The 13,332-nt window shown below is 40.6% G+C and overlaps 1 protein-coding gene across 1 annotated transcript in view; it reads left to right on the forward strand.

The window, feature by feature from the left end:
• Nucleotides 1-5,682: 5,682 nt before the first annotated feature.
• Nucleotides 5,683-13,332, forward strand: part of LOC113587198 (protein O-mannosyl-transferase TMTC2-like) — a 64,889-nt gene continuing 57,239 nt past the window's right edge. Inside the window, exon 1 of the mRNA XM_035524899.1 lies at nucleotides 5,683-6,066. Coding sequence (XP_035380792.1) covers nucleotides 5,984-6,066 — 83 coding nt within the window. The 5' untranslated portion in view covers nucleotides 5,683-5,983. The remainder of the gene's footprint in view (nucleotides 6,067-13,332) is intronic.

The raw sequence follows: 13,332 nt of genomic DNA on the forward strand, positions 1-13,332 counted from the left end.
TTATCACTCCTCCTTATCACTCCTCCTTATCACTCCTCTGTGGACAGGCCTTTCAGAGGTCTGCCTGCTCTGTCCTGATGCATGGCGAATGTGCACAGGTGCTGATACTGGAGTGGAAAATACTGATTCCTTTGGCTTTATGGGCATGAAACACATTGCCTTGGCCCATGTAACAGGGAATGGCTTGAGTGGATATTGGCCAAGCAGGGATTTGCCCTCTGCTTTACAGATCCAGATGGCTGAGTGGCTGAGAGAAATCGACAGGGACATATGAACTCTCTGTTCCTTTCTGGTTAAGGTTATCAAGGCCTAAATCACATATTGGAAATGTTAACATTACTTATCTGTGACTCATATGATCCACGTTGTGGAAGACACATCTAACCCTAAGCCTAACCCTAACTGATGCATAAGACACATCTAACCCTAAACCTAACTGATATATGACACATCTAACCCAAACCCTAACCCTAACTCATGTATAAGACACATCTAACCCTAACCCTAACTCATGTATAAGACACATCTAACCCTAACTGATGTATAAGACACATCTAACCCTAAACCTAACTGATATATGACACATCTAACCCTAAACCTAACTGATGCATAAGACACACCTAACCCTAAGCCTAACCCTAACTGATGCATAATACACATCTAAGCCTAACTGATATATAAAACAAATCTAATGCTAAGCCTAACCCTAACTAATGTATAAAGCACATCGAACCCTAAACCTAACTGATGTATAAGACGCATCTAACCCTAACCAAAGTATAAGACACATCTAACCCTAAACCTAACTGATGTATAAGACACATCTAACCCTAACCAAAGTATAAGACACATCTAACCCTAAACCTAATTGATATATGACACATCTAACCCTAACCCTAACCCTAACTCATGTATAAGACACATTTAACCCTAAACCTAACTGATGTATAAGACACATCTTACCCTAACCCTATCCTAACTGATGTATAAGACACATTTAACCCTAAACCTGAATGACGATGCTCTTTCTTTAGGGTTAGATGTGTCTTATACATCAGTTGATGTATAAGACACATCTAACCCTAAAGAAAGAGCATCGTCATTCAAAGAGTGAAAGTGGAACAAATGCAAAGCAAAGCTTGATATTACAGCTGTCAGTAGCAGCTGGATTTTAAATACAATATAGTATACAGCCAGTTATCTCCACTGAACTGCTGGATGTCAAAGTGGTGCTTATAAAACAGTGTGGGGTTCATAGATAATTGGACCACATTCGAGGGCCACGCAGCAGACAAAGATGTTAAACCAACAGTCCTGATCGCTTCGAGATGTCACCCAAGGTTCACCTTATTAACACTGTGTATATTTCCCGGGTTAAACAGAAATACAGAAAACCAGGAAAAAATGTTTTAATAACCTGATTAGTATTAAAATAAATGACACACAGAACACTGCCAGCACTTTTGATCTAAAACTAGGATTACTAAATAAATCGAAAGGGCTTATGATAAATCACTGATCATACATTTAATGTACTATGTTTAAAAGAAAATTGTATCAAGTCAAATGAGTACATAGCTTTAAACAAAGCGTGTCCTTCTGGCTACAGGTATGGACACCACCCTCGTCTAACTGGCTGTGGAGGCAGCATTGCAATTATTTATACTGACACATTAGGCATAAACCAGAAAGCTGGTTATGAGTTCAAATCCTTTTAAATTCTTTTTACTAACATAAACAATGTAACCAGTGATAAAAAGCCTACTCAATCTTTTTCACTAATTGGTATCTACAGGCCACCAGGGCCATATTCAGGATTTAATTATGAGTTTGCTGATTATCACCTTTGCTGATTTGGTAGAAAGCGCCATTATTGTTGGTGAATATTCACTTTGATAGTGCCTTTGAGGTCAGTCTTTAGTTCTATACAAGAATCAATTGCTTTCACTCAATATTTAAGAGAACCCACATACTCTGGTGGACACACGCTTGACTTAGTACTGACATATTGTCACCGAACGCTCGCTTCCCACGAGGCACATGGTCTGGCCAGCTACGTACAGTGGGAGGACTTTTGTTTGTAGCCACGCCTGCACACACCTGCACCTCCTTTCGTCTGTGTGCATTTAAACCCACATCAGCGTGTGCAGTATCGTTGGTCATTGTTGATGTAGCGTGTGGATATAACATATTGATGTAACGTGTTAATGTAAGGTTAATGGTCTTTTCATCATTGTATAACGTTTGCGTGTTCATCGTGTTTGTTTAATGTCAACCATTATATGTTCATGTTCTGCGTCTGTAATACGTGTGAGTTCTGTTGTCGTTTTATGTAAATAAATGTTCATCCACGTCGCTGGAGTCTGTGCGTCCTGCCCCTCGCCCTTCGGCACTCGGGCCACCATGTGTTATACAGATGGTGTAGACATAGAGAACACAGTCTTAATACCCCAGTCTGATGCCATCTCAGACAATTCTGTCATTTAATTTGAACTACATATGACCCATAATATAGTAACCTCACCTCTCTACCACACCAGACACACAATAACGTCAGCCAGTGCATCTAGATTTCTTGAAAATCTCCCAGATTTATCATTTGTGACTAGGATACCCTCAAACCCTACAGAACTTGATTAAATTCCTGAACACTTAGAATCAACATTTTTCTGCACACTTTATGATCTTGCTCCACTTAAGAATAAAAATGTAAAATAAATAAAAGGTATACTATGGTATAATGATCACAAGCGCAACTTAGAACACTCAAAAGAGAATGTAAATGGCGCCACACTAAACTTGCAGTCTTCCAGCTTGTATGGAAGGAGAGCCTTCTCAAGTATAGAAAAGCACTTATTACCACTCGAACATCTTATCTCTTGAACCTAACAGAAAATAACAATAACAATAATAAAAACATTGTTATTTAGTACAATTGTACAACTAAGTATGAATAAAACCGACATCATAGGTCAGATTACAACATCACGTAGTAATGACTTTATGAGTTTTTTCAGTAAGAAAATTAAGTGCATTGGATATAGCATTCAGAATATTCATGTGCCATCAGGCAGTTACATATAAACAATACAACATGTAATTAAAGGCAATAGAATTCTTTACTCCTATCCAAGAGCCTGATCCTACTATAGAGACTCAAAAAAGTGGTTGGGATTGGTGGAATAGCTCTTTCCTGCTTTAAGTCTTATGCTGTTCCTGAGACTAAACCCACCTCAGCTGCTGTGGTTCCTCCCACCACCCCCTGATGCCACTCTGTTGAGCTGGGCAGATGTTTTTGTGTCTGATGGGTTTCACTATACTCAGTGCAACCAGACTAGTACTTCTAGAAACTCACAATAGACTTCCATTGCTTATTTGTTCTTATTACTTTCTTTATTTTTAAATTGTTGCTGTTGTGGTGTCTGGTGTCAACCAGAGGAGGATGAGCATCCCTTTTGAGTTCTAGTTCCTCTCAAAGCTTCTTCCTCATGTTTGCTACTTTCACTTTTGGCTTGGACTAGAATATCTGTAAACCTGCGTTGTGACAGCAGCTGTTGTAAAAAGTGCTATAAAAAATAAATTTCACTTGACACTATAAGCCCCACATGAGCATTCAAGCAGGTCTTTCCATTTCAGCAGTTTAAAAATAACAATTTACTTCATGACTATATAGCTCTGAAACCCATCAAAACGCCACTTTCATTTGTACATATTTGGCAGCCATTCTATTCCATTTCAACACATTCATTAATGAGGTACTGATTAGGTGATCACCTGAAACATTCATTGGTAAGGTACTAAGGTGATCACTGTTATGACAGGGCAATTAATTCATTAATGAGGTACTGATTAGGTGATTACCTGAAACATTCATTGATAAGGTACTAAGGTGATCACTGTTATGACAGGGCAATTAATTCATTAATGAGGTACTGATTAGGTGATCACCTGAAACATTCATTGATAAGGTACTAAGGTGATCACTGTTATGACAGAGCCCCCACCTCTTCAACTCCTCTCCACGTCCATGTGCTGGTGATTGTATGTGTGTGTGTATGTGTGTTTGTGTGTGTCATGCCCCTCCCTTGTTAGGTGGTTGTGTGTTAGTAGTGTTTGTGGTACTGTTTATTGCTTGGTGCATTTTGTCTTGTTTATACATAGTGCCACTGTTCATGTTTTGCTTTCTGTTTGTTACGTGTGCTAATAAATGTCTGTGTGTGACACGACACCACTCGTCTGTGCATCCTGACTCGCCTCATCAATGTGACAAACACCTGAAACAAATCTCATTTACTCAAGTGGTGGCAAAGCATTTCAAAGCTGTAATTGAAATGAATGGATATTCCACAAAATATTGATTGTGTTTAGTATTGGTTTAAAAAATTAAAATGAACTTGTATTTACATTACATAAAGTTTGAAAACAGTGCATCTTTTTTGTTATGGTAACCAGTTGTCATTTATGCAAATAAATGCTCTATCTCTCTTTTAATTTTAAACTTTAAATGTATTTTATGATTAAATTAATAAAGTGAACTTCATAGTCTAAGATCCTAGTTTTGTTTCTATAACATGTTTCTATAAAATGTTAATGATGTTAACAGTATATAATATCTGTCAGAGTGTGCTTTATTAGTAGATTTGGTAAGATTTGGTCTAAATTCCTAAAACTGTGTTAAGGTCCTCATGTTTATACCATCAGACTTTCAGCATTCCAGCACTAGTTTCTTTAGTAACACACACTATACAGCCACAAGAAGTTCAGTAACACACACTGAATAACCACAAGACATTTTTTTTGTAATCAGGTCTTGCTCAACATCAATAAGAGTTTTTTTTAGTTTTAGACAAAACTAATGTAATGATACTTAAAAATGTAAAAATAATTTAAAAAATTAATTCACTCATTTTTATATTGAAATGTTAAATAAAAAAACAGTGACATTTACATCATAAATCTGAATTTGACTGTCTGTTGGTTATGTATATAAAATTATTTTACATTCACCACAAACCACATCATGTGATACTTACCACTTTACCAATTTTCCTTACACTAACCCTAATCCTAGTGCTAACCCTAATCCTAACCCTAACCCTAATCCCTGCTTTACACCGATGCACTGATGCATTCAGGAGCACAGGGTGTACAGTGAAAACTAACTAGAGTCCAGTTAGGGCTCTAAAGCTAACCCAAAAGCCTACTTTAAGTAATTAATTAAGTTTGCAGTGACAGAACATTTAATTCTCTGATTCACCATTAAATGCGCTTTCTCTACACATAACATAATCAAAAAATGTGAAGCAAAATATTGTTTATTTAGTTTTTACTGGCTTTGGAAAATATTTGCTGTCTGATGTCAGTGTGGAGTATGTTGTAAATACATGTTTATTTTACATTAGTCTATATTTAGTCTATACGTACACATTAAGAGAGCAGCTATAATTTATATTTACACATTGAGTGTTGATATAGTCTATATTTACATAATAATAATAATAATAATAATAATAATAATAATAATCTTTGAAATGTGTCCGTAAACAGGCTGTGTGATGGCTGGACTGTTGCACACCATGCATTTGTGCTGGTTTCGTGAAATCGGTGCTTTCTTTCTTTAATTCGGATGAGACACGGGGGAGGGGCTCGCGACATGCGCACTACAGACGCCAACCACACGCGGCTGCATCTCGACGTTTAATCGCGTCCACTATGCAACACCCAAACCTTCTTGCTGGAAGGACATCCAAAGGCGATCTCTTGTACTGTAGATACTGTGCAAATCACCGTATGCCACAGTGGATCAAAAGACTCAACATGGGTTAGAAGTAGAATGGGCGGCTCGCGCATTTCAACTCTCCCAGAATGGGCACGCGGATCTTCTGTTTTGGCAGAGACATCCTGACGAAGACGGAGAAATAAGAGGGAGGATTTAGATGACCTGTCTGCTCTTCAGCTTCCTTTGCTTGCTTTTCTTTGTGAGATGATTGAAGACTTCTTGTCGGGCGCCGTGGCCCTGGTCCTGTACGCCAACACGCTGCGCGCGGGGTTCTGCTACGATGACAGGTACGCCACCTAACCGCGCGCCCTTCACGTGCAACACCGGCTCCTCAGCTCCGGTGCGGGAGGGAAGCTTGTGCCCTCGGCGTCTACACTAACGTGTCCGTAGGTTGCACACCGTTAGGAGAGACTGGCGGTATTTAGCGGAAGTTTGAGCTGCTTGTGCTGCTGCTGTTGATGCAAGCAGGTGATTTACTGAACGCTAATAACCGCCTCTACTGAAACCGATCAGTAAGTAATGTTAGTTTAATTCTGTGCCCTGTCCACTGTCCCCTTCATATGCAGATTGTTACTTTTGGTCCTTTAAATGTAATAATGTATTTTTAGAGTGTTTATCAGATGTAATGAGGGAAACAAAGGAGATTTTTGTTTTTTCCAGTTTAGCAACACGTCATCCATCATGTTCCACTGAAATCGAGATGCTGGTTTGGTGTTTTCTGATCTAAACCCGCATAGAGGTGGAGTCTATATCGCCTACTAGTTTATAATAATTGATTTAAAGGTATTGGATCGCATATCTGACATTTTGCCTTTAGTCGTTTGATTGGTTGCGCGCAAAAATGTTCCTTTGGGGTTCATTCCACATTGTATAGCTAGTTAATTATTAAATTACCAACTGTTTAATGACTTGTTCAAGCTCAATTTCAGTAGAACGTGATGGAGAACTTCACGTTTATTCAACCCCTTTAAATCACATTTCCTCAGGGAACTCGACCACGTAGATATGCTGCTTTATTTGACTAGTGTTTCCACTGGAGTATCTACACAGCGACATTACAGAGAGTTCGACCGTGTAGGACAGAGGTGTCCAAAACGTCCTGCTCATCTTGTGTAGTTCACTACAATTTTTAATATATATACAACTCTTATATGTGTGTATACAAAATTATAATATCCTCATATTAAGGAGCCTTTTCTCAATACTCTCAGGCTTAGTTGACCGATTATAGCTTATTTAATATATGTAATAGACTATTTATTTATATTTATCAAATAATATTTTATGTACACGCATGTTCCTGAACCACGGAATGAACCGGGCATGTAATAATTATCACCGTAATTATGTAAAAAATAATAGGATATAACAGATTGGATAAATTAATTAGTAAATTTAAACAGTAGATAAATATTTTGTTTGACCAAATTTAGTGGAAAGGGATGAAATAAAAGTAAGTATTTTTCAAGTTTAACGTTGTGAGTGAGCAATTGCTTTTTTTCCTCCAGATGTATATATGTGTAGTGCTTTGTATTGTATTGTGCTGTATTTGTTTATTTAAAATGAAAACATGCTGAGTGGGTATTACAGTAAGTGCTGACGTATGTACAGCATGAGAGTGTGTGTAGTGTGGGCAGACAGCCTCACTGCACTTATCACGCTCGAGATTATCCACCCGAACACATCATGGCCGCATGGATGGAGCTTACTAAGAACACACTGCTCTCACAAGCTTTTAGGCTGTTGTCAGATCTATTGACAGTTTTGAAATTATATTAATGGGGTGGTGGTTTGGTGCATTTACTGGAGCACCTGCAAAGGGTTGTAGGATTTAGGGTTAAGGGTGGGGGTTAAGGTTAGTGTTTACCCTGCAGAGTTGCAGGGTTAGGGTTTAGGATTAGGGTACAGAGGGCTTGTAAGGTATCAGGTTTACAAAAAAAGGATTACAAAAAGGAGATCTGCTGTACATGTATCGTATATGCTGGTTTGCTGTGTTCTGTGAGTTCCACCCTCGAGTGTTTTGTATGCTGGTGTTTGACGTGTACTGATGTGTATTGTTTTCCAGAGGAGGCCAGCGTTTTAGGCTTACAATGAGCTTTTTCAAACTGAAATGACACTTGGTCTCCTAGTGTCCCTTGCAGTGAAGTGTGAAAAGGAGTTGAAAGCAGAGCTGTCAGGCTGATTCGGGCCAGCGGAACACAGCTACAGTTATTTTTTTATTTCACTGAGAGGGAGCAGATGTGGAATGGCAAGAGTGGCTATTCAATGCCTGTTATCACATGTGCAAGTAGGACACGGTTCCAAACCAGCATGCAACCTATAGAACACCACACGCTCCGGCTGGTTTTAGAACACCACACGCTCCGGCTGGTTTTAGAACACCACACGCTCCGGCTGGTTTTAGAACACCACACGCTCCGGCTGGTTTTAGAACACCACACGCTCCGGCTGGTTTTAGAACAGCACACGCTCCGGCTGGTTTTAGAACACCACACGCTCCGGCTGGTTTTAGAACACCACACGCTCCGGCTGGTTTTAGAACACCACACGCTCCGGCTGGTTTTAGAACACCACACGCTCCGGCTGGTTTTAGAACAGCACACGCTCCGGCTGGTTTTAGAACACCACACGCTCCGGCTGGTTTTAGAACACCACACGCTCCGGCTGGTTTTAGAACACCACACGCTCCGGCTGGTTTTAGAACACCACACGCTCCGGCTGGTTTTAGAACACCACACGCTCCGGCTGGTTTTAGAACACCACACGCTCCGGCTGGTTTTAGAACACCACACACTCATCAGGACTGCTTTTGCTTCATCTGCAAAGCTGTTGTTTAGTTCAACAGAGCCCTGTCAGGAAACACCAGCTGTGTAATTGCTTTCTTAAAAATGCAGGGACCTTATTGGAGTTTGGAGTACAGAGCGTAGACAGGGTAGCGCAGGTTCTGGCCCTTAACATCATTTCAGTAAACATGGCATTTATGAAAGGGCTCCTGCCCTCACACGTTGGTGAGAGTAATGCCCAAAGCACATATGAACCGCCCACACAAACCCTGTAAAGGATGATGCAGGCAGACAAAGTGAGTTTAGTGTTAATATTTGATATTATTTTATTTTATGCTGGACTTTATATACATACCTATATACCTGTATAGCATTGGAGTGTATGCTCCTTTTATTCCTCAACCTTTTTTTGAGTACCCAACCATATTTTGGTGATATTGTCAACACTTATTTTTTACCTGTTGAAAAGCCTGTTTCTCCTCCAGTAACCATATTTCTTCTTTATACACTTAAATGCCACATAGTCTGCAGCAAACATTATACACTACAATGCTGTGTACACTATAGGTATGCATATAAAGTCCATCTGTGAGAAAAACAGAGAAAGGTGAAAGGGCTGTATGGATTAGGGTCTTCCCCACCGGTCTAATGTCTGAAATAAGATGCAGACTTATGCTAGTGTCCATGAAGATTCTTTTGGAGACATCACTACAGAGCAGAGACCAAGCTCAGACATTAGAAGTCTTTGTGATGGGGCAAGCAAGGTCAGACGCTCGCGGATGTAGAACGAAGGATTTATTGGATTCCAAGTTCATGGTGGGTGAACAAGCCAGGGTCAAAACCAGGAAAGCAAAGACAGAGGTAAACAGTCCGAGTCAAAAAACCAGAAAGCAATCACAAACCAGGCACACTATTCCAAAAAGGGGCAGGCAAAAATCATAAAACAGAAAAGCAAAAAACAAAACAGATACACAGGAGAGAAATCAAGAAAAGACCGCTCAGTATGCACAGTAGATACTAGTGGCAATACTTCACAATACTGGGAAGTTCTAGGCAGGTTTACATGCAGTCAAATGTAGAGAAACAGGTGATATCAATATTCCGCTGATCAGGATCGGAAGGAATGTGTATGATTGGTTGAGTCGTTAGCCGTGTGTCGAACAGCATGTTTGGTATTGTAGTGTGCTTGGGGTTCAGCTGATGTGACAGTCTTTCTGAGATTTATGTAAGTCTTTTATAGTATGATTTTTCTCTTGTCATTACAGAGCCAGTAATATACCCCATTTATTAAGTCTATTCACTGTTTCAGTTCTGCTACACTGTAAATCTGTAAATTCAGTTCTCTCACATCCCACTCTCCCCTCAGAGTTCATGGGTGTCTTGAGAAGTGATGGCACCCTGGTGATATCCCCTCACCCAACTGTAATAAACTTTGTTTTAGCATTGGGTGTGCCTTTCACCTTTAGGGAGCTGTGTTTGTTGTAAATCTCCCATTACACTGGAGCCTGACAGCTGTAACTCACATGGTTCATATCTCCTTAAGCCAGTCTCAGATAGGCAAGTGGCTAAAGGAAATACCAGGGCTGAAATGTGCCTGCTCTCTGCCACCTGCTGTGAACCTCATGGGGGAGCTGGCTAGGAGAGAAGGAACCCTGCTTGTTCATATAGTCAGACTGGCACTGGTTTGTCATTGTTTCAGAGATCAGTTTAATTGTATTTGGTGTCTTTTCTTAATGCACACTTCACAGAGCTGCATGTGTCAGTGTTTCTTAGGAAAGTCATGTCGTTTTACTTTTTAAGTAATATGTGAACAGAATTGACCTTGGAACAGTCAGCATTGACTCATCTGTTTGAGATGAATGGAGCAGGGCCCCTGGCTGTAGTGCGGCAGGGACGAGTTACTGTGGCTGGAAACAGACCGGTGCTGATGCTGGGACTCACGTGGTGATGTGGTTCTGATAGTGCTGTGTGTCCCATGGTGTATCTGGAGGAACTCCTCTCTGCAGATCTGACTCCAGAGCCATGTCAAGAACCAAGGGCCGGATCTGAAACACTCTCTCTCTCTCTCTCTCTCTCTCTTCCCAGTGCCCTGTAATTATTCCCTTCAGAGTGAACGAGGACGCGGGAGGCTTGAGCTCACACTCACCCTGCAAGGCCTCCTCTAATCCCCTAACGGCTGCATCCAGATGGTCATGTTTGCAAAGAATTGTGGGGTTATTTTTTCCGGCCCTTCTCTATATTTTCATTTGATGCAGAACAACAAACTGAAAGATTTATTCAGATACAATACAGACGACTGCATTCTGGAACCATTATTTTCTGGCTGTAGGACCATTTCAATGAGATATTGTAGAAGCTGTTTTATGTCTGTTACTTTTGTAGTGTGCTTGCCTTTGTGTTGTGTACAGTTTTGAGGGTGTCTGTGTGTCAGTTCTAGGGTTAGAGTTAGTTGGAAGCAGCATGTCAGTATCTATTAAAAATCATCAGGTTATCTTAAATCTTTATCTCTGGGAATCAGTTTTTGAGATGATGTGATTTGTACTGTGCAACAATGCAAATGAAAGCTTTCTTTGCTTTCTGTAGATTTTTAGATATAATTTTTTTTCTTCTGCTAGTGTTGCTAGACCGTGCTGATTTTGCCTTCCGTAACACTGCTCTGAACAAGCACAGTGACTCAGCATAGTCAGCACTACTGTGTAGGTTCAGAGTTAATGTGCAGAGAAGTGTGTGATTTCAGACAGAGATTGACACTGTTCCACACATCCTCAGAATTCCCTGTTCAACATGCCTAACGCACCTCTTCAAAAGTTGGAGAATTAGTGGGCGTGCATGTGTCTGGGTGCGTGCATGTGCATATCTGGGTGCATGCTTGTGTGCACCTGTGTATTTCCCTGCATGCATGTGTGTGTGAGAATTACTGTGTATGCATGTTTGTGTGTGTGTGAATGTGCGTGCATGTGTCTCTGTGAGTACATGTGTGTGAGTGACCAGCAGCTCAGATGCATGGCTGTTACCTCATGAAGTGAGAGCTTGTCCAGTCTCTAACCTCTCTAACCACCATATGCTACTGCAAACATCAAAGCTTTTATACACAGCTCAGCTTTACCAGTTTTTTTCACTAAAGAAGATTGCAGAAAAAAGGCTGCAAATTCTTGTCTTTGTATTGTTTTGTGGGCGTAGCAGGTTATATCATGAAGATATTTAATTAGGCCCCTTTCACTTTAGAACTGAAGAATTGTTCTTGACACTATTTGGCAAATGCCCTTGGTATGAGATGATGATAATAATAATAATAATAATTAAGTTTAATTTATATAGTTCATAGACTCAAGGTCGCTTTACAATAACAGTCTTGTTTCATGTGGATTATTTGAAATGGATGGTGTACAGGCATCAGTTAAAAGGTGAGAATTCTTTGTTATACAGCCTCTTGGAAAGTTTTTATTTTTATAAAAAGACTTTGCAAACGTTGTGGATGAAGTGAGCAAACGTTTGACCACACGATCTGTTGAGTAGCAAAGACTTAACGTATTAACACGTTACGTCAACAATGAACAAAAGTCTGCACACTTCGACACGGGTTTAAATACATATAAACAAACAAGGTGCAGGTGTGTACAGGTGTGGCCACAAACGAAGATCCTCCCACTACACATGGCGGGCCAAAGCACGTGACTCGCGGGAGGCAAGCGTGCCGTGACACTTAAGGTCTAATATCTGAGCATAATCTTAGGCCCTGATCTAAAAGATATTGTTTGGTAAGTGTCGTTGTCCAGATGGTGTCTAGACTAAAATCTGAGGATTGGTAGCAAGGCTGATATTTCTCCCTCGTTCCTCAGTCTCGTAGATAGTGGAGTGGCCCTCGGCCCAGCCTGGCCATGCTTCGTTATGGAGGTGGTGCACTGTCGGGGCAGATCGGATGGCTCCTTCTGTTCACCCAGCTCTTCACAGGAAGTGAATTGTTCTGTGATTGCTGGGGTCACATCTGCTGCTTTAGCTTGGGATGGGATGACCACACCGGGACAAGTAGACCTTGTTCACAGATCACAGCCTTTCGGACAGTGATCATGCCTGTTGCAGTGCGGTGAGAAACCAGCCATAAGTGTGGCAGGTTTTTTGTACAGTAATGGAGAGCAGAAGTGATTTTCTTTACTGAGTGCAGTGGGCTAGCATTGGCCCCCATCTATATCCTGCTATGTCTCAGCAAATGGCTAATTAAAACCAACAGCTTAACTGTCCAAATTCATTATCAGCCCCACTGCCTCCTCTCACAAAGAGCATATCAAATAGAGCTTATCATATTGGCCACTAATAATTAAGTTGAATCCTCCTGTTTGGACCCCTGTGTTGCTAATCTCGCTCTCCCACTCAGACAGGTTTGAGGTAGTGGTGGTAAACAGGAGATTAGTAATAAGATGTGTGGCTCACTAGGATTAAAATCACAATTAAATTGTGTTTATTTAAAAGCTGTAAATAAATAAATAATAAATGTTGGCAGTATGAACACAAAGATTGATTTTATTAGCTTGGCAACTGAGAGCAGGCTTTTAAAGCCGAGGCCGGGAAGGTCGCCTAGCAGGGGGAGTCTGGTGTAAGGTTTCAGACCATCATTAGGAACAGGGCTCAAATCATTTGCTTTCATTTCAGTAGGTGTTTAATGGCTGTAGACAAGAGCTGTGATTTAGGACTAATGTCCTCTGATGGATCTGATGTGATGTTCCGGTCTGGCTCAGCCTTCACTTTAATGACATCAGATGAGCCGGTTGCTGG

This window comes from Electrophorus electricus, chromosome 4 (genome assembly GCF_013358815.1).
Source record: "Electrophorus electricus isolate fEleEle1 chromosome 4, fEleEle1.pri, whole genome shotgun sequence".
NCBI lineage: Eukaryota > Metazoa > Chordata > Actinopteri > Gymnotiformes > Gymnotidae > Electrophorus > Electrophorus electricus.